The sequence below is a fragment of the Silurus meridionalis genome, chromosome 20 (genome assembly GCF_014805685.1).
Source record: "Silurus meridionalis isolate SWU-2019-XX chromosome 20, ASM1480568v1, whole genome shotgun sequence".
NCBI lineage: Eukaryota > Metazoa > Chordata > Actinopteri > Siluriformes > Siluridae > Silurus > Silurus meridionalis.
The window spans coordinates 12,811,448-12,834,754 of NC_060903.1; the positions used below are offsets into that span (position 1 = coordinate 12,811,448).

General features: G+C 38.6%; 3 protein-coding genes across 4 annotated transcripts in view; 2 read left to right on the plus strand and 1 right to left on the minus strand.

The window, feature by feature from the left end:
* Positions 1-2,646, plus strand: part of LOC124403000 (tyrosine-protein kinase receptor UFO) — a 36,385-nt gene extending 33,739 nt beyond the window's left edge. Inside the window, exon 19 of the mRNA XM_046876519.1 lies at positions 25-2,646. Within this exon, the coding sequence (XP_046732475.1) occupies positions 25-481 (457 nt within the window). The 3' untranslated portion in view covers positions 482-2,646. The remainder of the gene's footprint in view (positions 1-24) is intronic.
* Positions 2,647-2,808: 162 nt separating this feature from the next.
* Positions 2,809-5,687, plus strand: LOC124403242 (phospholipase A and acyltransferase 2-like). The gene is made up of 4 exons (XM_046876897.1): positions 2,809-2,849; positions 3,020-3,140; positions 4,530-4,831; positions 4,921-5,687. The coding sequence occupies exons 1-4, from the start codon at positions 2,832-2,834 to the stop codon at positions 5,008-5,010; spliced, it is 531 nt and encodes a 176-aa protein (XP_046732853.1). The 5' UTR covers positions 2,809-2,831; the 3' UTR covers positions 5,011-5,687.
* Positions 5,688-7,431: 1,744 nt separating this feature from the next.
* Positions 7,432-23,050, minus strand: bace1 (beta-secretase 1). 2 transcript variants are annotated; one of them, XM_046876941.1, is made up of 9 exons: positions 22,289-23,050; positions 18,271-18,359; positions 16,710-16,926; positions 16,178-16,315; positions 15,932-16,066; positions 15,707-15,808; positions 12,798-12,947; positions 11,819-11,990; positions 7,432-8,709 (listed from the first exon to the last, which is right to left on the minus strand). In XM_046876941.1, the coding sequence occupies exons 1-9, from the start codon at positions 22,562-22,564 to the stop codon at positions 8,465-8,467; spliced, it is 1,524 nt and encodes a 507-aa protein (XP_046732897.1). In that variant the 5' UTR covers positions 22,565-23,050; the 3' UTR covers positions 7,432-8,464. The 2 variants fall into 2 exon arrangements, with proteins under 2 accessions (XP_046732897.1, XP_046732898.1); XM_046876942.1 differs by lacking the exon at positions 22,289-23,050 and adding an exon at positions 20,058-20,237.
* Positions 23,051-23,307: the final 257 nt, after the last annotated feature.

Consider the following 23,307-nt stretch of genomic DNA (forward strand, 5'->3'; position numbering starts at 1 on the left):
TATATTGTAACGTCTTTCCTTCAGATATTCCTTGATGTTCTCCTGCTGGTTGCTCAGCCCGAAGGACCGTCCGACTTTTGAGGTCTTGTGTGGCCAACTCGAAAAAGCCCTGGAGGAGCTTCCTGATCCGCAGGACCCTGAAGAGATCCTCTATGTCAACATGGAGGAGTCATCAGGAGAGCTGGGGGCCGTCGGGGGACGGGAGCCAAACCTAGCCGGTGGTATGTGCTCTCTGGGGCCATTAAAGGGCACAGAATCGGTGGCAACAGCAGAGATTCACCAACCAGGCCGCTATGTCATTTGCCCCCAACACGAGAACCAGCGTCTGCTCAATGCCGAATCGTTGGAAAGCCTGAATTTCAACAGCTCAACACCGACTTTATTACTGCAACCGTCTGCCCGTGCAACTCCTGTACCAAACTCTGAGATGAACACTTCTGAGGAAAGAGAGGGCCCGGGTGGAAAGAGAATAATGTGGTAGTAACACTTAAACTGAATAAGAGACAGTAGACACATGCAGGTACTGTACCTTCTAATCAGAAGGATCCAATTAGAGATTTGTCCTTTGTCCCATTGTCCATCACTTACACCTCTTCTCTTTGTGGAACCACACACTTTTCCTGAAATCCCTCAAACATTTATCGTAATTGTACTACATCCAATGTTTCTCCAAACTTGTCGTGCTTGGATTAAGATTGGATTGTAATTTCCTTTTTTGGCGTTGAGCATTCTTATCGTTCTTCCCCCATTACACACCCCGTTCTCATGGTTCTAATTCTGGTTTTATTGAGGGATTTCTGAATCTAAGTCAGTAACCAATTTATTCTGATCTGGGTCAAAGCAGATCCTAGAAACATTGGGAATGGGGTGACACACCTTGGATGACCAGGCTCAATGCATACACACACGTGCACACAGTCAGTCACACCGGGCGTCAAGTCATTAGCCAATCCTTCTATTTATATATTTTAGGAGGTGTGAAGAAACAAGAGACCCTGGAGGAAACCCACACAGAGGTGGCATTGGGTTAAAAAAAGCCACACACACACACACACACACACACACACACACACACAAAAACATCCACCTGCAGAAAGTCAAAAGCTATTTAAAAAATATATGGCATTATCTAGAAGAAAGCAACTGATATCTAATAAGCGGGAATAAGACCAAGCTAAATTACCACATGTGACTTAAGTATTAGCAGGTCCTCAGGAGCTCTTCAGATATTTAATAATGATATCGAAATGTCAATGAAAATGGGATTAGAGCAGCTTGCCAGCAGATCACTGCCAATCTGTACAAGGGAATCAAAAAACTTTGAGTCTGTTTTCAGACAGTTTTTGTTTACTGTATGCCTGTATTAGATTTCTTCAATACAACATTTCCAAAGTAACACGAGCCAACTTGAAGCACTTCCTGCTATCAATACAAGCCATGGACAGAAAATATCAAGTACAAAGTAGAAGAAAGCAAATGGCTTATGTAATCTAAAATGGAGGAAATAGTCATTAGGCACCAGCTATGTTTGTAACCTAGTCAAGAAATGTATATAGATATGTTCCAAGGTTAAAAAAAACCAAATCCTCAGTACAACTTTGGACACCATTAGAAGTAATTATGTCACTTTACCTGTCTACCTACCTGGCAGTAGTTGATTGAAGTAGTACACACTTTGTTCAAAGGTACTGGGTTTTTTAACATGCCATCTCAGAGACCAGTTTTATGGTTTCTGTAACATGGGGTGTTTTAAATCAGCCCAAACAGGGCACTAGGTAGGGCATAGTTAAGACGTAAACACCGGGCCGGGTGCTGCCGTGGTTCACCACGGCCTCGACTCAAGCACAGTATTATTTGTGTTTGTTATTGTTGTTTTGTATATATGAAATTGTTGCACTAATCATTCCCAATTTATTTTTGTGTGTTCTTCTATTATGCTTATTGCATTCATTTGTTCCTTGTTTCAACATTCTTCATAGTGCAGAGTAGGTTTGTAATTTTATGTTTAAAATGAAATGGTATGAAAAATTGTCACTGATAGTGTTATAAATTCAAACACCAAATTTTTTTGATTGTTTTAAAAACTATTGCTCAGAAAGCAGTTTCATTTGACATGAACTTTGTGGTACAGACTTTTCTCTGAGCTTCTTACAAGGTCCCAACTATCATAGAGTTTTAAATCCATATTCAATTATGTAAATTCGTATAAAAACAGCTGAAAACTATATTCAAATTAGCCTTTGATTATTTTTTAGCGACACAGGCTAAGCTGTCCACGTGCCTTTTACTGTCATGATCCTGGTATTTGCATATATTTAGCACCTCTTTTCACAAATAAAATTTAAAAATAGCTTCTGCAATTGTTTGATCAGTTTTAATAAAAATAACACTTAATGTCAGTGACAGGGTTTTTATTACTCCTTGCATTGTAGGCTGTGCATACTTTGATACAAATATGTGTATTACATCCAACTCCACACTCACATGTGAGCTTCCGAGTGCCTTGAGAAAGCCAGTATTTTGTCTTAAGATAGTTGTTTGAATTGTAGCATTAGGCATGTATGTCAAGATAATATTACTGATGCTATTATGTTTTTGTACGTTTTTGATACGCTTTTATATGAAATAAATGCTATCTGCACAGTGCATACGTTTTTGTTTTTGTTCATTTGGATGCCACAATGTTCTGTATTAAATATACTTTTTACAATTTGCTTACATAACATCTTAGGTTAATTATTACTAACAAAGGTCAAAAGTTGAATGTAAGCTTTCGTATTTCCAAGCTTCCTGTTAAGATTATATACTCCACCTTACAACACAGAAGCGAAATGGCCTGTTCTGCTCAGGTAAGCCATAGCAGCCTTTCGAATTTAAATCAGTCGTCTACAAATCTTTTTGGATTTTTGTTTTAGTTTACTATTAATGTATTCATATAACTTCCTAAATTGATCACAACTTGCCTCAACATTGACCTCTGAATTTAGTCATAGCTGTTTTTTTTCTTATATTCTAACAGATAAAGGATATTATTGCCTGTGGGAAGCTTGGAGACTTAATTGAATTCTCATATCCCATTGGTTTTTCACACTGGGGTGTATATGTGGGAACTGGTCGAGTGGTTCATTTTGCAGTTGCAGGTAACAAGCAATTGTTAACATGGGGCTGCACATTACTACTTCAGACTGGCATATATGGACTACCATTTACTAGTAGTGATATTGGTATTGTCTAGCCTGTAGTAGATTCCTGAGGTTCAGTTTAGTCTAAACTGACAAGCACTGCAGTCCTGTTTGAGATAGTGATTTAGTGGTATATCCCACTACCTAAAACTTAACTACACTTTGATATAGAGTAGACTACATCACTAGACCCACAATCTTAGACAGGACTACACCACACTTTCAAAATTTACTTCACTCACACAACTAGAGCTACTACTGCTACTACTAAATATCCAGGTATAAGAAGTTCTTCAGGCTAGTCTATGCAACACTAGCCTGGACTACAGCACAGTATAATTCTACAGACTGGACTGCACCACTGTACTTTAGTACTGACTAGACCATTCAATTGTAATTGTAAGACCCACAATCTTAGACAGGAGTACATCACACTACCCTACTTTATCCTACCAGTAGTTGTAGCAGTGGTTCTAGTATGTGAGTGTGGTGAAGGTGGGTAGTGATATGAGATGCTCTTCAGACTAGTCTACACAACTGTAAAATGCATCAGCCTGGACTACACCACTGTACGCTACTACCAACTGGACTATAACATTAGACTTGCGATCCCGGACTGGTCTACACCACTGTAATCTTTAACAGACTAACCTACACTACACTACCCTACTTTACCCCACTCTCACAACTAAACCTACTACTAGCACTACTAGTGGACTTAGTTATGAAACACCACTAGACAAGTCTACACTAGTGTAAATTACTACTATTTGGATTACACCACTGTACTCTACTACAGTTTGAACTACACCACTAGATCTCAGACAGGACTATACCATATACTGGACTACACACCTGAATTCACTACTTGAGTCTGGACTACATGGCTGTTGTCTTGCTTCAGACTTACTTCAGACTGGTCTATCAACACTGTATTGTACCAATGGCTGACCTGCAACACTGTATTACGATACACACAAGGTCAGGACCACTGGATCCTGGTTCATGCTATTTTCAATTTATTGTCTGAGTCTTACATTTTTTCCCAACAGCATACCTGTAGTTGGAGTGCTTGTGCTAAATTGCTATGGGGTGAATCAGTGTGAATGTGTGAATTGTGCAATATGATGTGATTGGTGTCTCATTTTAGGTGTGGGTCCACTATCACAACCATTAATCAAAATAAAGTGAGGATGATTGAAAGAATTCAGCTAATTCTTTTTATTTTACATTTATTATTATAATTATTAGTAGTATTTTTATTTTTTTAAAAATGTAATTATAAAAACAAAACAAAAAAACAGTGAATAATGCAAGGGCCATGGTTAATTTGGTTTAATCTTTTAGATGAAAATGAACTGCAGAGGAGGTTTCGTGTGCACATATTAGAAAAAGTGTTCCCCTCGTGTGGGAGCATTCTCCTGGGACGAACTAAAATCCACCGCGAGCACCTGACTCATGTCCCCGTGCCCAAAGGAGCACAGATCAAAATCAGCAATGGTTGCCATCACTATCCAGCATCCTCTATCACAGATATGAGATGGAGGCTGAATGCATTACTGGGCGAGGTGCTTGACTACAACCTGTTATCACAGAATTGTGAGCATTTTGCCACATTTGTCCGATATGGAGTGGCTGTGTGCAATCAGGTGGGCTCTTAATAACTAACTTTTTTTTTGTGTGTGTCAAATATTTTGTATAATTTTCGAAAAAGTATTTGTTTTTGTGTTGTTTTTAGATACCACTACATAAAGATAAGGAGCAAAAGGAAACAACACAGTTTTTCCAGGATATCATTACTCGGAAATCTCTAAGTGTGAAATTCTGAAACCACTGTACCAAGTATTTGCACCCTTTTCTAGATTTGCTTGTGTTGCAAAATAGAGCTGCAACTTTCTTTATATGAATCCACACAAGGTAACACATTATATTAATTACATGTGGATTATCCTAAATGGAAATCTTTAAAATCATTGTTTTTGGATAAATATAATTAGTAAAATGTTTTGCTTGATTTCCTACAGAAAGATTTTGATGAATTGTCAACTCACAGCAGGTGAGATTTACTTTCTCTTAAAAAAAAAAAAAAAAAAAGATTCAACAAGGTTCTACAGGAGCAGTTAATATCATTCCAGAATATTTTTGGGGTATATTGCTATTTGTTTCGGTATGTTCATTGGCATACTAAAGTGTTCTTAAAAACACTTAAGTTTTACTAATTATGTGTAATATGATGATACTCAGATATAAAATAAAATAATAAATTCCACCAAAAAACATTTTGAATCAGTAAACACTTCCGGCAGTTAAAACCGTCCTTGTGGAAACATAGGAAAAGTTCCGTTTGGTGTCCTGGTGTATTTGATTTACATCTTTTAAAACACCATAATTACTTATATGACTTACTTATTAATTACTTAAGTATATATTTTACCTTCTTGTCTTCATGCTATATATTGAGTATTGTTTGACTAATAATAAACAAACATTTGCATAAAGCATCTATATTTGTCCTTGGCCATGTTAATTAGAGTATAAAAAACTTGTAATGTATTAATTTAAGGTACATTTAAAACAGATAAAAATGTGTGATTAAGTTGTGATTAATTATGAGTTAACTCATGACAATCATGTTTAAATATTTAAATCGATTGACAACACACGCACACACACACACACACACACACACACACACACACACACACACACACACACACACACATATATATATATATATATACACACACATTATGGGCTAGATGCATGACATGTAATCCTAATTAAGTCTATTTCCAGTTTTGTTTTGTTTTTCTAATTGTAAAAAAGGTGGATAGCATTAGGAGGTTTGAAATCAAGGTTAAAATGAACCCAAACTGAAAAATGTAAGATTTACAATGAAAAATATGTTCTTTAGTTTATTATTTATTATTGAACATTTTTTTATTGGTAATGCAGTGATATAACACTACAGCTGCATGAATCCACATAGCACAAATAGTGTGTATAAATAGTCTATGCTCAAGTCTCTTTCTTGCTTTCAGTGAATAATCCTACCTGAATACTTTGTTTGTACCCAATAACTCATTGTATAATCATAAAGACAGTCTCGTGCATATCCTAGGACAAACAAAATACTAAACACAGTTTATCTTTCAAATATGCGGTTGTAATAAAGTAATAATGTGTAACTGCACCTAGTTCACTCTTGAGCCTGATTCCTCATAGCGTCTCTTCTGCGTGTTGCAAACATTTTTTTCTTGCTAATGTGAACTCCAGCTTGTTAATTAAAGATTTATGTAAATTGGCTACCTTTAAAAGCACTATAGAAATAAAACTGAAGTGAATGTGAACAATTTGACTTTAACCTAAAATATAATCTTCTGGAATAAGTAGACTATTTATGTTTTCTTGCTATTTTCACTGTGAACACACTGACATACTGGGAGGATAATATGGGCAGACATTTACACACCAATCAGACATAACAATATGACCGGTGATGTTAATAACACTGATTATCTCTTCATCATGGCACCTAAGTGGGTGGGATACATTTACATTTGCGGCATTTGACAGACGCCCTTATCCAGAGCGACCTACAACTGAGCAGGGGAGGGTTTTAGGGCTTTGCTCAAGGGCCCAGCAGTGGCAGCTTGGTGGTGGTGGGATTTGAACCTGCGATCTTCTGATCCAAAGCCCAATGCCTTAACCACTGAGCTACCACCTCCCTACATACATAAGTAAACATTTTGTCCTCAAAGTTAATGTGTTCGAAGAAGGAAAACTTGGCAAACATAAGGATTTGAGTTTGACAACAGCCAAATTGAGATGATTCGACGACTGGCTCTTGTGGGCTGTAGTTCCTAGTTTGCAGTGGTCAGTATCTATAAAAAGTGGTCCAAGGAAGGAACAGTGGTGAACCAGCAACAGGGTCATGAACGCCCAAGGATCATTGATGCACGTGGGGAGCGAAGGCTGGATCGTGTGATCCAATCCAAAAGTAACTGTAGCTCAAATTGCTGAAGAAGTTAATGCTGTTATTGCTCGACGGGTCAGGACTGTTTAGGTAGCAAAAGAAGGACCAACACAATATTAGGCAGGTGGTAATTAGATATTAAATATTACAGTATCCGGCAATCATTGGTTCTGAAGAAGATAAAAAATAATTTGCACTACTGAGAAATAACTTTTCATTTGGGATTTGCACCATCTGCCTCAAGAAATAATATGAGAAATTTCAGACCAGGAAGCACAGAAAAGTGAGGTTTAAATTTGTATGCAGTACAGGTTGAATAGTGCTTAGTATGAAAAAACAAAAGGCAGAAAAACTATTTAAATTCCAATGTAGTATTTTAGCATAGTCCAGAATAATTCATAAAAAAAAAAATACACCAAAAAATAAAGAACGTTAAAAAATGTCTCTGTTAAATAACTGATTTGCATTGAGTGGAATGCAGCTAGCTTGACACATATATATCATATATATTATGTATATAACATACAAATTACATAATATATAACTATTTTACTGCATAGGCAATTTCAAACTCTGCATGTATCTCACACACCTTCATACAGGGATTATACACTTTTGAAAGGCTGGTTATGTGTCAGTCTATACTTCTGTATGAGTGTGTATATGTGAGCATGAAAAATACACCGGATTAGTGTGTGTGCGCACACCTATGTTTTCCACCATATATGCCACACATTAAGCCAGCACAAAACTACTATTCAGCTTCACAATCAATGAAAAAATAGCAAATACAAAGAGCTTGTTACATAAATGAACTACTTCCATAAACTGGCCTCTAAAATAAATGTTCATCTTTGCAAGCTTTTATTATTTCTTCATAATAATAACAGGTCCTCTGGGAAGTTAGTAAATGTGTGAGTTCCTTTTCAACGGCTGGCATTTTAATATAAATACAAATAATCCGAAATTACCTCAAGGTTTGAGATTTTAGTAAAGGTTATGACATCGTAAGAGCACATAGACACACACACACACACACACACACACACACACACACACACACACACACACACACACACACATGCTCACGCTCGCACACACACTTGTCGTAGAGATTATACACTTAAAATGCCTCAAAAGGCTAAATAAGATGGGACCCCCTATATCACAACAGTCCAATTACATGCCATATAGATGCATTTTGCCTATGTACAGTACACATTATTCCTGATCTCCTTCTCTTTTCAAACACCACATATAGTCCCAGCGGTGACCTGCTTGTGTTTTGAGATGCTAAAGCTATGGCTTATTTCAGTAGATTTAAGTCATCTGCAAAGTCACCAGAGCCTGGTGGGTGCAGGCAGCGGGCAAAGCGCCACTGACACACCATAAGGCAGAGGGGGAGCATGAAGAGTGCGCAGATTGCCGCCATGACATAGGCAATGGTCATAAGCGTGGACTCGTCTGTCTGGGGCACGTTGTAGCCACAGTCCTCCAGCTCAACTCCGTGGAAGGGACCCTCCACCGATGCTGTGCGGAACTCATCATGAACTAAGTCAGATACAAGATTAGTTTTTGTCATTAAAGCAATTGATACATTCATTTCTTTAGTCATTAAGCTTAATATTACTTTTTAGATTATTACATAAATAGCTTAAAGAGATGGAACAAGCATGAGAGCATTAATATTGTGATCAGTGGTGGCCCGTGCGTTTTACACATAAGCCATCAGTGGTGTCCTACCTGAATCAATCCACCTCCTAATACCATAATTATGACGCTACAACTATAGAAACCATCAATATTATACAGAAACACAGTATAACAGAGCACTGCATCACAGAAAAGTATCTCATGCAGCAAGAATCAATGTCTTTATTAAAGCAAGAAACCCAATGAACACAAATCAACAATTCACTGCTGCAACAGCCGTGCCGTTTTTGTGCACATTCTACAGGAAAGAAAGCACAAAAGTATAAATGGTTTATGGAAAAGCTGTTTTGAGCTCTTTTGGCGGACCTTTCCTCGTGATGTCTTCTTGAAAATGGCCTTGTTAGTGTATATTCAACCAAATCTATTTCTTTTATTCTGTCAGCCATTGTGTAATAAAAAAAACGGCTATTAAACACACGCAAATATATTTTAGCTTGTGGGGTTTGCTAAAGATGTAGTTTGCAAGCTCTGACTAGTGCAATCTCCGACCATCCAATCAAAGGATGTGAAAATGCAGACGTTATAAAACCTGGTAAAGGTGAGCGGGGTGGACCACCCCGCAGCGTCACAGAGGTCTTGGAGGGACACTCCAGAGGACCAAGCCTTAGAGGCTGCCACACTCCGGGTCGAGTGAGCTCTGACTCCGAATGGAGCGGGGAGACCAGAGGACCCGCAAGAAGACGCGATAGCGTCAATAACCCAACTGCTGAGCCTCTGCTTATGAGCAGGTAGGTCTCTCCTTGGAGGGCCGTAGCAGATGAAAAATTGTTCCGACTTTCTCCAGGGACACGTACGGTGAACAATCCAGTGCTCGGACCGGGCACAGCCGGTTCAACCTGCCTGGAGCCTGACAGGTCGTGGGACAACCAAGGAAACCTCGGGGACGTAACCCGCTCTAGGGTGCAAGAAGGCACTGGTCATGCCTGGAGTAAACTCCAGGAAAGAGGGGGCCACAGAGATTGCCTGTAAATCACCTACTCTCCCCAGAGAGCAGATGGCCAGCAAGAAAGCGGTTTTGATGGACAAGTACCTCCACGAAGTCTCGGCCAAAGGCTCGAAGCGGGGCTCGGATAGAGCCTCCAACACTATGGCCAGGTCCCAATGAATGGCTAGCATTTCTAGGCAATTGATGTGCCACCTCAGATGGACACCTTTCCATAGACCTTGTGCAGAGTGGCGACTCATGACCACTCCCCATCCTGTGAGGGACGCATCTGTCATAAGCATAATGCGACGACCGGGAACCCCCAACACCAGGCCTTGGAGTAGGAACCTGGGATATCTCCATGCATCTAAAGCACGTGGGCATCTGAGCCACCACTGAAGAGGTCTCAAGTACAGGAGGCCAAGTGGTAGGTGGTACTCTGTGATGGAGAAAGCACACTCTTCCCAGGTATTTAGCTAAAACCCCAGCTCCTTTATGTGAGCGAGAACGACATCTTGATACCGGACCGCTAACTGCTCTGATTGAGCTAATATCAACCAATCACCGATATAATTGAGGATACGGATGCCCTGAAGTCTCAGGGGAGCCAGAGCCGCATCAACACACTTTGTGAAGGTGCGGGGTTACAGGGAATGGCCAAATGGAAAAACCAGATATTGGACTCCAGCACCCTGAACCGGGGCCTCATCATAGAGCGGTTCAGCTGACATAGATCTTGGATAAGACGCAACACACCGTCCTTTTTGGGAACTATGAAGTACCGGCTGTAGAACCCGGACTTTCTGTCTGACGAAGGGACCACCTCAATGGCCTCCTTCCTCAGGAGAGTATCTACTTCTCGTTCCAGGACCAGAGCCTGCTTGCTTCTCAATAAAAGTGAGAGAGAGCCCATTGAACCGGGGCGGGCGAGACCCAAACTGAATTGCGTAGCCTTGCTCTACAGTATGCAGGACCCAGAAGGACACATCTGGCAAAGCCCTCCAGGCTGCCAGGTTCTCCCTTAAGGGTATCCGTCTCTCGAGACTGACCTGTGGTGTGTCCAGAGCCGGGGCAGTGCCCAAATGCGGATCTGGAAAAAAGACCTCCTGGTCCGCAACGATGCCGGGCAGATCCGAAGGAGAGAGCTCGGTGGAGCTGGCCGTGCCCTAAAGCACATTTTGTGGCAGGGTTAACGAACCAGGTCCCTGAAGGGTCCCTGCAGCATGCTCCACTCCCAAACAAGCATTAAATTTCACACAGAGCGCTTCATGAACAAAACAGAAGCTGAAGCAGTCTTCTCTCCAGGTGCGCTTTATACTCCCTGGTCGTGACTTCACCCCGCCGGTGACAGCCTGTCTTCAATTTTGACTGATCAGATTCATTAATCGGAAAATGGACAACGTAGTCGCGTTCCCAAAGCGTTCCGACGCAGCTCAAATTCCTGAAAGAGAATCCATGTTTCCCTCAATGAAGCCACCACCACCATGCTTGACTGTAGGCAAGACATATTTTTCTTGGTTCTCCTCACCAGGGCTTCACCAGACATGCTGCAGACCATCTGAGCCAAACATGTTCATCTTAGTCTCATCAGACCACAGGACATGGTTCCAGCAATTCATGCTCTTGGACAGGTTGTCAACAGCAAACTGTTTGGAGGCTTTCTTGTTAACCAGCTTCAGAAGAGGACTTCTGGGACTACGGCCATGCAAACGGACTTGTTGCAGTGTGCTGCGTATAGTCTGAGCACTGACTAGAGGACTCTCCGCTTCTGCAACCTCTAAAGCAATGCTGCAGCTCTCATCTATTTGTTCTGAGTGGAACCTGTCTTGGAAAACCTCTGTATGACCCTGGCCACTGGACTGTAGCTCAGTTTCAGGGTGTTACTGATCATCTTATAGCCGCACTGATTTTAATTATAATGATAATCCTCTTACACCTTTACATTATTTAACGTAAAAGCAAATAAAAAACAATTGCATAGCATCAAACATAAAAAAAAACATAATACTTCTTGTGTCTCACCGTGACATGTGCTGACGGCAAAGCCTATGCGTTTACGTTCACGGTCAAATATGACATAGAATCCTTCCATGATGACGGCACCCATGACGGTGCCCGTGCTCGACTGTGACACAGCAAACTTGTAGCAGTCCTCTTGCGCTGAGGCCACATCCTCTACGGGTCGGAGATATTGCTGCAGAGTAGGAACCAGTGTTATCTCTGAGCAGCTCCTTCAGTGACAGACTGTTACATCCTAAGTGTCTGAAGGAGCCATACAGAAGGTCTTTTCTCCCTGCTGCCATTAGACTTTACAATCAGAGCTGCTCCCAGTGAACCAGTCACCAAAATATACACTGTTATTGTGTTTTTACTGTGCAATAATAAATGTACAATAAATGTACAATAACGTGCAATATTAGCCATATATGTGCAATATTACCTATGTGCAATATGTTTAAAAGCGTAACTACTTATTGGAGATCTCTTTTTCTTCTGTAATGTATATACTTTTACTTTGTCTACTTTAATTTTATATATATATATATATATAATATATTTGCACATTTCTTTTCTTTTTCCCACTGTGGGACGAATAAAGGTATATCTTAGCTCAAAACTCTCTCACATACACATACTACTAATTAATACTATGTCTATATGCAAAACCAGTGGTGGACAGGAAGGAAGTAAATGTAATTCATTACTATTTTTACTCGACTACATTCATAATTAATTATTCTCAGTATTTTGGGTACTTAAGTACATTTGAAAACCAATAATTTTTCACTTTTACTCAAGTAAAAGTTTAAAGGAAGCACCTTTACTGGAATAGTATTTTACCTAGTGTATCTCTACTTTAACTCAAGTACATGCTTTGTATACTTCATCCACCACCTTGTAAAACCTTTCGACACATAAACACACACTCATATAAACGCAAATGTAACAGATGTAACATGTGAACATATTTGAATACCGCAACAGCATAAAAAACACATACCTGGGGAAGAATGGAAATGCGAAAAGACTGGTTGCGGTTTTCGCTCATCAAGTAAAGGGATATAACAGGAAAGATGTGCCAGGGTGTGGTTCCGGCCTGCCAACAGACTAACTGCTCACCCAGCCAGAAGCCTGAAGGAAACTGCTCAGTCTGTGTATCAGAGAGAGAGAAGGGGGGATTAGGCATATAGGGCAAAATCACTGACTAGAAATGACTGGAAATCATAACAAATGACACCGAATTAGTTCACGGTTTTAGACTGGTTTTCTTCTATTGCCTTCAACAGCTGTAGTAGACAGCTAGAGGTTGGAGGTTGGAAATTTAACCAGGAGCAATAAGACACAATAAGAGGTTCATTTTGTGTAATCAAATAAACCTTTAATGTGATCTTTAAGAATAAAAAAAGAGACAAAGCCTTTATGTTCTTTCTTGGCAACTTGACCCTTTTGCATCAGATATAAAAACATTACAATGAATATAGATAACAAAAAAGATTCGCAATTTCCAAAATTATTTACCCTGACATTGAACATTTATTATTGACATTTCGTGTTTGTGCCACTAGATGGCGCACACATACTTAATGTGAATTTCAGTGTCGTAGCAAAATCTCCACTCAGTGCAAGTGATGAACCTGCAACAAAGTATGGATAGTAAAGAAGTGAACTGCAAAATCCTCCTTGAAACAAAGCTGAAACAAGGCTTATTTAAACAGGACAGGAAATTAGCCTCCAAAAAAATTATCTGTCTTAATATAAGCACAAGAAAAAAAAAGCTTGCAATTCCAGATTTGAGTTCAAGTGAATTGTACAAGAAGTTAAGATATTTGATAAATAATATAAAATAAATATTTTTGGATAATAAATAAATAATAATTCTACATTGGGATTTCACTTATCACCAAACGTATGTGAAATGGTTGGCCTACTAATTAATGATGGCCCTCAGGCAGATCCTTGTCTTACAACTACAGTATTACAAAAAATATATTCTTTTTACTATATGTTTAAAGAGGGTGATGCACTGGAGTGTCCCTAAACATCACAGATTTGCAGAGCGTCTCATACTGTCATTATATTTTTTTTAAGGCTCTTGTAATTGAACACTTGCTTTTAAAAAGGCAAATCCTAAAAAAACGTGTACTGCATGCTGGAACTTATCCAAATAGGCGGACCGTAACTCTGAAAGCAACGCCATAAATCACAGTGAGGTTTTTTATGTTACAGTGTTCTAGCTGTCTTCTTGTAGACCAGAATTAAACCATTGAACAAAAGTACTCTTTTAATATATTACATGTATTAAATAGCATGGATATTCAAACATATAAAAGATACTGTATTTATTAGGCTTTTTGGGGCAAGATGCATTTATTTTTTTACATAATTAAAAAAATTATGAAATGTACAGACTGATTTTGCATGCAACATACATGTATATCACACTGGCTTCAATTATAAGACACAAGAAGCGTTCAGACATAAAACACTTGTTAGTTGGGATTAATGGAAAGAACTGTTAAGGTAAAAGATCTAAAGTTATGCGCTTCATCACTTCGCTCTGCAGTTGACCCTTTTCCATTAAATTAATATGCCACATTCCAGATATATAGAAGATAGGACAGACTTGTACAGCACACACTAGGACACAATAGAGTTGACAGATAGAAAACATTTCTGTTTGGAGTTGGTCCATACTGCAGGAAAAATGACTTAATTTGAAGGGGGGTCTAACAGCGATGCAGAGACGACTCAAACTAGATGGTCAGGAAATCTGATTTGAGTAGATTTGAGAAAATATTTTAGAATGAAGCCAATTCTTGTCCTTTCTGTCTGTGCACCTGTCCAGTATTTTCAATACCACAATCTCTCAAGAAATGGTGTTTAAACATTTATAGGAATTATGAGGAACTATCATTGTATCCAGCAGAAGAATTGATCTGACTTTGGAATAGATCTAAACAGGGTCAATATCAGGAACGAATCAAATATTTTTATTCGGTTGCTTCCTTTTTTGTGAAATGTTTTATAGAAGCCATTATAGGTTTTATTTTTAAATTAGTAAGATGAAATCTGATATTGCTGGCAGTGACATCACTTCCTGTGGACTTATTTTTTGACAATGAACACTTTCAGATTGTATAGTACGAAATGAATCTCCACCTGCAACTGAAGGTATTCATCCTGTGTTGTTTTGTTGTCTTTTCAAACTAAATGCAGGGTGACAGAGGAAATTCTGCTTTTACCAGAGCTGTGTGAAACAGCATTTCCGAGCTGCAGGTTGTGCATCAACCCATTATCCAATCCCAGGCAGATAGTTTACTGTCAGATCATTCACATATGGCAGCTCACAGATATGTTGAAAGAGGAAAAACTGCACCCTGCTGTTTCATAATTGACACTTTCCATATTTCTTTACATCTGTAGAATTGATCCATCATTACACTGATGTATTAAAGCGGGAAATGCAATAAGTAGCCTGTATATGGCTGTTAATTGAATTATGGTTTGATGCATTTTTTGCTACACAAATAAAACTGCATAAAAACAGCACTTTTAACTATGGAAACTAGTCGACTGGTTGATGCTATTTTTTAATCTCTGGTAAAAATGGTAAGGTGTATAACCTTTCGTGTGCTGATTTTTCCAAATTGCAATAAAGCACAATTTAACGGTAAAAAAAAAAGATTGATCTACTTTACATTTTTAGTTTCAGAACGAATAAAGCCCAGAAAAGCAGCATGTAAGAATTAGAGAATGTCACCAGCTCTACCTGGGGACTGAGCAGAAGAACTGAAAGTGCTAAGCTTGCAGGAAATGATTGCACATCTCATTTTTCTCTGTCACAGACAACAGAGGGGAAAAAAAGCAGGCAAAAGCTGAAGAGCAAAAGGAGAGAAAAAAGATAGTTACTGAAGAAGCTGCTTCGATGGCCTTCACAGCCGCCTGGAACACTTTGCGAGGCAGGCGCAGGTTTGTGGTGCCGCTGTCGACGATGCTCTTATCGTAGTTATACTGTCAGGTGCAGAAAGAGAGAGACAGAAGGGGGAATTTGAAATTTTATTGCCTTCCATTGTGTGTTTGATGAAATATTAATAAATTAACATAAATGCATTAAAAGCTTTGCCACATTCATACCTCTTTGCAGTCCATGTTGAGATCTTGTCCATTGACTTCGATGCGAACAATGATGACCTCGTAATACCATTCACGTCGAATCGGAGTGTACCAAACCTCTCCCACGTAGAGCGATGTGTCAATCCCGCCAATGATCTGCATGAAAACATGTTATTACCTCCCTCTTCTACATACTACTAATATGCAGACATTCAGCAAAGTATAGATATTAGATTTGTTCACAAATGAGTAAGAATGTCATTATACCATACTGCCTCCCACTGTGGCACTGCCCAGGCTGTAGTTCTGAGTGAAACCTGCTCCACAGAGCTGCAGCGAGAAGAGGTTGAGAACATTCGTCTGTCTCACCAAGGAGTCAAAGAAAGGCTCAAGATTCTCATCAGGCTGAAAGGAAAGGAAAGGAAAGGAAAGGAGTGAGGAAGACTCTAAACATGAATAATATAAGATAGAAGAAAATCTTTTGCTTACATAATTTAAGAATTGAGGAGGATTTAAAGCTCAGTACCGATGTTTTATTAATGAAAATGCGACTGAGATACAATCAGAAATGACACGGCACCCAAAAAAAATGCATTTACATAAAAGCAAGTACAAAAAGAATCTATGCATCAATTATGCATTTTTATGCAGAATAATTGCTGTTAGATTTCTCTGTCTGTTCTGGAGCATTATGAATCATGTAACATTTTGTAAATGTGATCATTTTTTATTCGTTTTGGTAGTACTTTAAATCTATAACTATTTACCAAAACAAACACTTTTATATCCGAGTACTGACCCTGGCGATCTCAGCGTAGGCCAGACCCAGGATACCCTCCCAGTTAGAGCCATTGATGAAGAAGCGATCTGACTGGGTGATAGCAGCAATGTTGGCTCTCAGTGTGACATTGGGGCCATGTGGGACCGACACCACATCTGTGCCCAGCTCCCCTTCCCAGCGGCCTTGTGTGTACGGCACGTACACACCTCGACCCAGATCCTTGTATGACACAGATCTATAAACAAACAAACAAAAACAATAGTGATTCAGAAAAGTATACTGGTGTTGAGTTTTTACATTTAGAAGTTCTCAAAATGTAGGTGATTAGTGATACAGTCGCTGCAATCACAATCACTGATAAAACAGGGATAGACATTTTGTAATGTTACAACCTAGAAGTGAATGAGACTTTATTGAAGACCCTGAATTAGTTTTGGTAAAACTAGTGGCGATCAGAATGCACGTAATAAGTGAGTAACCGATAAAGTGCCACATGCCCTAAATAAAATTAGTTAAACAAACAGCACGATGCCGCTATCAAAACAAGTCAAAGTTCAGGAACAAAGTTCAGGAAAAGTATCAATCAATATCCCAAACTGAACATCCTGCAAAGCACCAAAACATTTTTTTTTTTATTCTGAAAAAATAGGCCAATGGTCTAAATTCTGAAGGAGCTAAAGAGAACTATACCTCAATTTCAGAAGCTGGATTTACAAAGAGAGACAGGAAGGAAGCATAACATTTTGGTGATGCTTTGCATCAGCAGAGATTAAGAATCTGGCTTTCAAGGTCCTCTAAAATCACAAAGGTGGTTCACCTTCCAACCAACAGGACTATAACATTAAGTATTAATTACACTAGAGTGGTCCAAAATAAGTACTTGAAAGTGTTATTAAAAACTTTGACCAAGAAGAATGGGCATATAAATTCTGACAGTGGCATAACTCAAAAAACCTCAGAAATAAGGTGGTTTAAGCACTGACCAGACTAGGTATATCAATTATTAATAAATGAATTGATTTGCAAACCAACAAATATCTGCTTTTTTTGTTTAATTAAGATAAACCATTTCAAACATTTCAACATGCAAATCAAATGGTTAAAAGCTCTGGGTTACTCATCACAAGGTCAGGGGTTCAGACCCCAACAACACCAAGCTGTCACTGTTTCACTGCTCTTGAACAAGGCCCTTAATACTTCCTGCTACAGGGGTGATGTACAATTTTCTGAATTTCACCACATTGGATGAAAAAATGGATTAAAATTATAATGTTTGCAAAAGACTTGAATAATATTCTTATTTAAATACAGGAAGTATTTTATTGGTGTTGATTACACTTATTAAAAGCTTTACATAACATCATTGTAATGTTCTTAAAGTGACATTGAATTAGACCACACTGCTATCTGGGAAAATTCTACTTCCAAAAGCTGCAGTTGACTCAATTCCTTTCCCTTCGGGGGTTCTTAATTCGACCTTAAGATGGTGACACGATGCAAAAGGGAAGTCAGCAAGGTATTGAAACACAGTTAGTCGATCTATTCTGATCCCTGGTCAGCCTTGTCAGGAAATACTTACAGAGTGCGATGGTAGTATCGATGGAGAAACGGGTGAGCTGCAGCTCCAACTGCAAAATTACTGCTCCCTGTGTCAACCAGGATGTTCAACTGCAACACAGACATATGAACACATTCAATGAATTCAGTATTTGGGTGACTTCCAGATAGTGTTGTGAGTGTCCTTGGAAAAACGCAGGCTCCTTGTAGCAAGAGCAGATGTATTATTGATCATCTTCCTCAGTTTTTCCTGATGCCACCAGAGACCGGCTGTTTGACTGCTAGACTCACTGACTAGGCAAAATGTGATGCACAATGAAAGAGAGAGAGAAAGAGAGAGAGAGAGAGAGGTGCCAGGAATCAATGCTCACAGTCCTAGTAGTAGAAGAAATGTTTGAATCAGAGTGAAGTGTTTCATGTCAATGTACTGAAGACTCATTCATTTAGCTCATTAATCTTTTATTTTATTTTTTGCATTTTCATGCAAAATAAGTAAAGAATTATTTTGGATAAAAAAATCACTGATGAATTCTAAATAATATTAATATAAATAAAATTGTTTATGTAAATAAAAATGATAAAAAAAAATCCTACTGTAACACTTTAAGTGAATAAAACTAAAAGCAACTCAAATGTTTATAATTTTTTAAATATTTTTAGAATTTAGTTTTAATACATCTTTATAATCATAATAACTATATAATGTTTAGAAATATTTTTAATATAAAATATTACACATATCTAATACATATCAATATAATGTATGTAGTCTAATAAAGTGAACTATGTTAATGCAAATACAGCTGAATATATAACTGGTAACCTCTTGGAAGTGCAGCAATTCACCACTGATAGCTAATAAATAATTATTATTTTCCAAAAAATTACACTTCTGATCCTTTTAAAGTTATGGTAAAGCTGCAAAGCCGATTAGTTCCTGCGACCCCTTACGTTATAACTATTAACAGTAGCTATACACAGTAATTCCCTCAACAAAATCTTTAGTTATTCTTAAAGTTAAATCTTCTGTCTTTAGCTCAGACTGTTCAAAGCCCTTTTATTAGAGACTTTCCAAAATATTAACTAAACCTCTCCATAAAAAAAGATTTTAGCATGTCTGTAATTACGTATTTTATGTGGAGTGTCTGCAATACAAGTGCATGTGTAATTTGTTACTATAGAAGTAACATAGAATACTGCCCAAATAAAAGCTGTGTTTTCATAAAAAGAAAAAAAAAAGTTCAGTGAGAGTGAGAAAACGAACAGCACTATGGTATATGCCCGATTATTGTGATTATTGAGGAAGATGTACTGGGATTATTACTTCTTATTACTATGATCATTAATTTATGTCTTACAGCATTTTGTGATTATAGTCACGAAATGTAATCTTTTGATTCGTGTTCATAGACACGAATTTCCCTCTTTTTCCGTGAGGACGACTTTCCATGTATTTCAATAGGAAGTATTTTTGTTGCCTCCGCCAAAGTTTTCGTTTTGCCACTGAATACCACAGACGCTGTATTGGTTTTTTTTCTCGTGCGTTTTTAATCTTTAATCACCATTACTCAACATTCAAGCAGGAGATTTTATCCCTGTTTTATTGCTTTATATTCTGTAAGCTTTCTCGCGATTATAAACCATAGTCAGTGGTTCCTTCCAGTCAAAATACAGTAAATATATTCTCCGGTTCATTACGGAGACTGCGTTAATTAGAGACACACACATTTATTACAGTATAACCCTAACCTTTAACCTAACCGTATATTTTCTGCATTATTCTCTGATAAAAATGGGGAAAAAGATTACCTTTGGCATTTCTGTCAGCATTACCCATGATCCTCTGCCTCCGTTGCTATGGAGACGGAGCCTGACGGAGGCAGTCGTGCTAAGTAACACGAAAAAAGAGGAAAATTCGTGTCCATGATCACGAATCGATAGGTTAAAGTTCGTGACTATATCACGAAATGCCATGAGACTGTGTTGCTCATTTCAAACTCCTTTTTTTTCTATGACTTCTTTGGTCATATGTCCTTTGCTCAGGTTTTCCTGTCCTGTTTTTTCCAGCTAAATCCGTGCCAGCAGCCAGCATCCTGCCATCATGACACCAACACACACACACACACACACACACACACACACACACACACACACAGAGCCTTTTCCTTTCTGTATGACTCCATAACTGAATAGAAGTCAAGCCCTCCAACCTCAAAACTTCTTCCTGTTTATGTTCACTGGTTTTCAGCGTTTCCCCCAGCAGTTTTTAAATAAAACCATAAAAGACTGCATTAGAACACTGTGCTAGTTTCGACTTATATTACTGTGCTTGGTACAGAATCAAGGGTTCAGATTATGCCGGTGTGGTCTTCAACTAATAGCTTGTTAGTCATCTCTGGTGGCAAGCTGTGCCCGATTCCACAGCTGCACCAGCAGAAAAGAGCAATTATGCTCTTTTTTACTGAAAATCCACATTGCTACAGTAAACCTTTGGCTTGCTGATATCCTGGTGTACATTATCTGGAGAGGTTTTATGTTTGGTTCTTTTTATGATAAGGAAATGCATCAATGAGAACTGGTCATGATTTCCTTCTATGAGCATGGACATCTAAAATATATCATTGACACCATTATAACCATATGGTAAACTATTTGGCAAATATTCAACTAAAGGCATCCGATTCCTACTTTTGTGGTTTTTCATGCTCTACTGGCCTCATGCTGAGTTACCTTTAAATACCAAACAAGGTGAAGCTGAAATAACCTTTTCAATCAAACAAACAATTTAATCTGTCCTTGTGTGTAATTTGTACTTCGACCAGACTGTGTGTGTTTATTCAACCTGATACACATTCATTAAATACGCTTTTCATCAAAATTCTGTTTTACAGTTTACCAAAATAGTATGCGTCTGCAGTTGCAGCATTATATTGCAGTTGCATTATTATTATGTGTAACATCTAAATAGCCACCTCAAAAGTCTGGAATCCCTGGTTCAGTCATGATCTTGGTTTCTGTGGTGCATGTCTTTGTGCCTGTGTGGGGTTTTATCCTAATTTTTTTTTTTTTTCTTTCAGTTTCCTACACTGGCTAAACTGCTCTTTGCAGGTGCTTGCTGGCCCGTAATGAGGTGTATTCCTGCCTCACACATAGTGATCCTGGGATATACTCTGGAGCTAGTAATCACTGATGAGGAAATGAATGTACATGTATGTGTGAAAGGACATATGTATGAATTAATGTCTAAGATAATTTACGTATGTTATGAGTGTATGTATGTACACATGAATGTATGTATGAATGTACACTATATTGGCAAAAGGTCTGCAGACACTTGGTCATAAGTTGAGTATGTGGTTTTTGAGCATTGCATTCCACATTTAATTCCAATTTGCTCTTATAATTCGCTCCACTTTTCCGGGAAGATGTTTCACTAGATTTTGGACTGTGCTTGTGTAGATTTGTGCTCATTCAGACATTAGTTAGTAAAGGTAGTCAGGTACTGATGTAGGTGAGGTAAGGAGGCTTTGCGTGCGGTCAGCTTTCCAATTCATCCTATAGGTGTTGAATAGGGTTGAGGTCAGAGCTCTATAGCAGGAGATCTTCCATTTTATCCCATGCAAATCATATCTTCATGGAGTTTGCTTTGTGCACAGGAGCACCTTCATGCTGGAACAGGTTTGGGTCTAGTTCAAGTGAAGGGAAAATCTCATGCTACTGAATCCAAAGACATCCTACACAATTGTGTGCCTTCAACTTTGCAAAAAATTGTTTGGGAAAGAACCACATATGGCTGGGAAAGTCTCGATACTTCTGTCCATATAGTTTATGAACGAATGTATAAATGTATGAATGAATGTAGGAAAGAATATATAAATGTATGAATTAAGGAATATATGTTTGTATGAATGAATGAGTGCATATCTGTAAATATGTATGCATGTATGTGTATGAATCTTTGACTTTGTTATTATTTATAGCATAGAATTACTTTCCATAACAGGTTATTAGAGATGTTCTGAGGCCTGATCAGCGCTCACCTTTTGAGGTGGACTTCCCACCGCCATCTCCACATAGTAGCCCTGTCCTGATTTTCCCCGCAGGTTGTCCACCATGTCAACAAAATTCACGCCGCTGACGGCTCGCGGTGTCCGTGCGCGCGGGTTTGCGCGTGACGCGGGAGCGCGATCGGGGCCTTTGCGCACGGGCACGCGCAGTAACACAGAGCTCGCGCGCGGCGCTCCGGGCTCTGCAGCTCCAAACGCGGCGGCAATACAACAGGACAGGAAGAGACAAGTCTGCCAGGACGATGTCATCTTTTCTTTCTTTCTTTCTTTTTTCCTTTAAAGATTTTACGGGTATTAATGTAGCACGTTCATGTGCAGATTTAAAGAGCGACCATAGTATCGCGGAAAATAATAATAAGACAGGATTATTTGATGTTAATGGATCAAAACGAGAAACATCAGTCCATAAGACGTGTCCATATCGCCGTTTTTTGTCCCCTGTCTTTTCTTCCCTTCTGACTCTGAGAATATTGCATATAACAGGTTAGTGTCCGATGCTCCGTTGACAAGCCTGGATTCGGATTTTTCCTGCAGATGAATTCCCCCAAATAAATTCAGTCCACGTTTAACCAAAACGCATTTATAATCCCAGAAAAGACTCCCATCATCTTTTGCCCTTGACTTTCTCCTGTCTCCTGATTTTAACGCCTAACCAACAGAATCCGCATCTCTCTGTTCGTTCCCTCCGCCTCCTCCATCTTTACCCGCATCCGGATGCACGGGGATGCGTCTCGAGCCGAAATGATGCGAGACCCTTGCACGAGGGGCATTCTGGGGAATGGAGTTTTAATGTGATTAAAGAGAAGTAAAAAAAAAAAAAAAAGGAATGATAATAATGGGGATTTTATGTGTCTGAAAGTTTAGCTGACTGTAGGTAGATTTTAATTGACACAGAAATGTAGAAAGAATATTATCAACATATTATCAACAATAGTTTATTATATTAAACTTAATCGATTACATATATATATATATATATATATATATATATA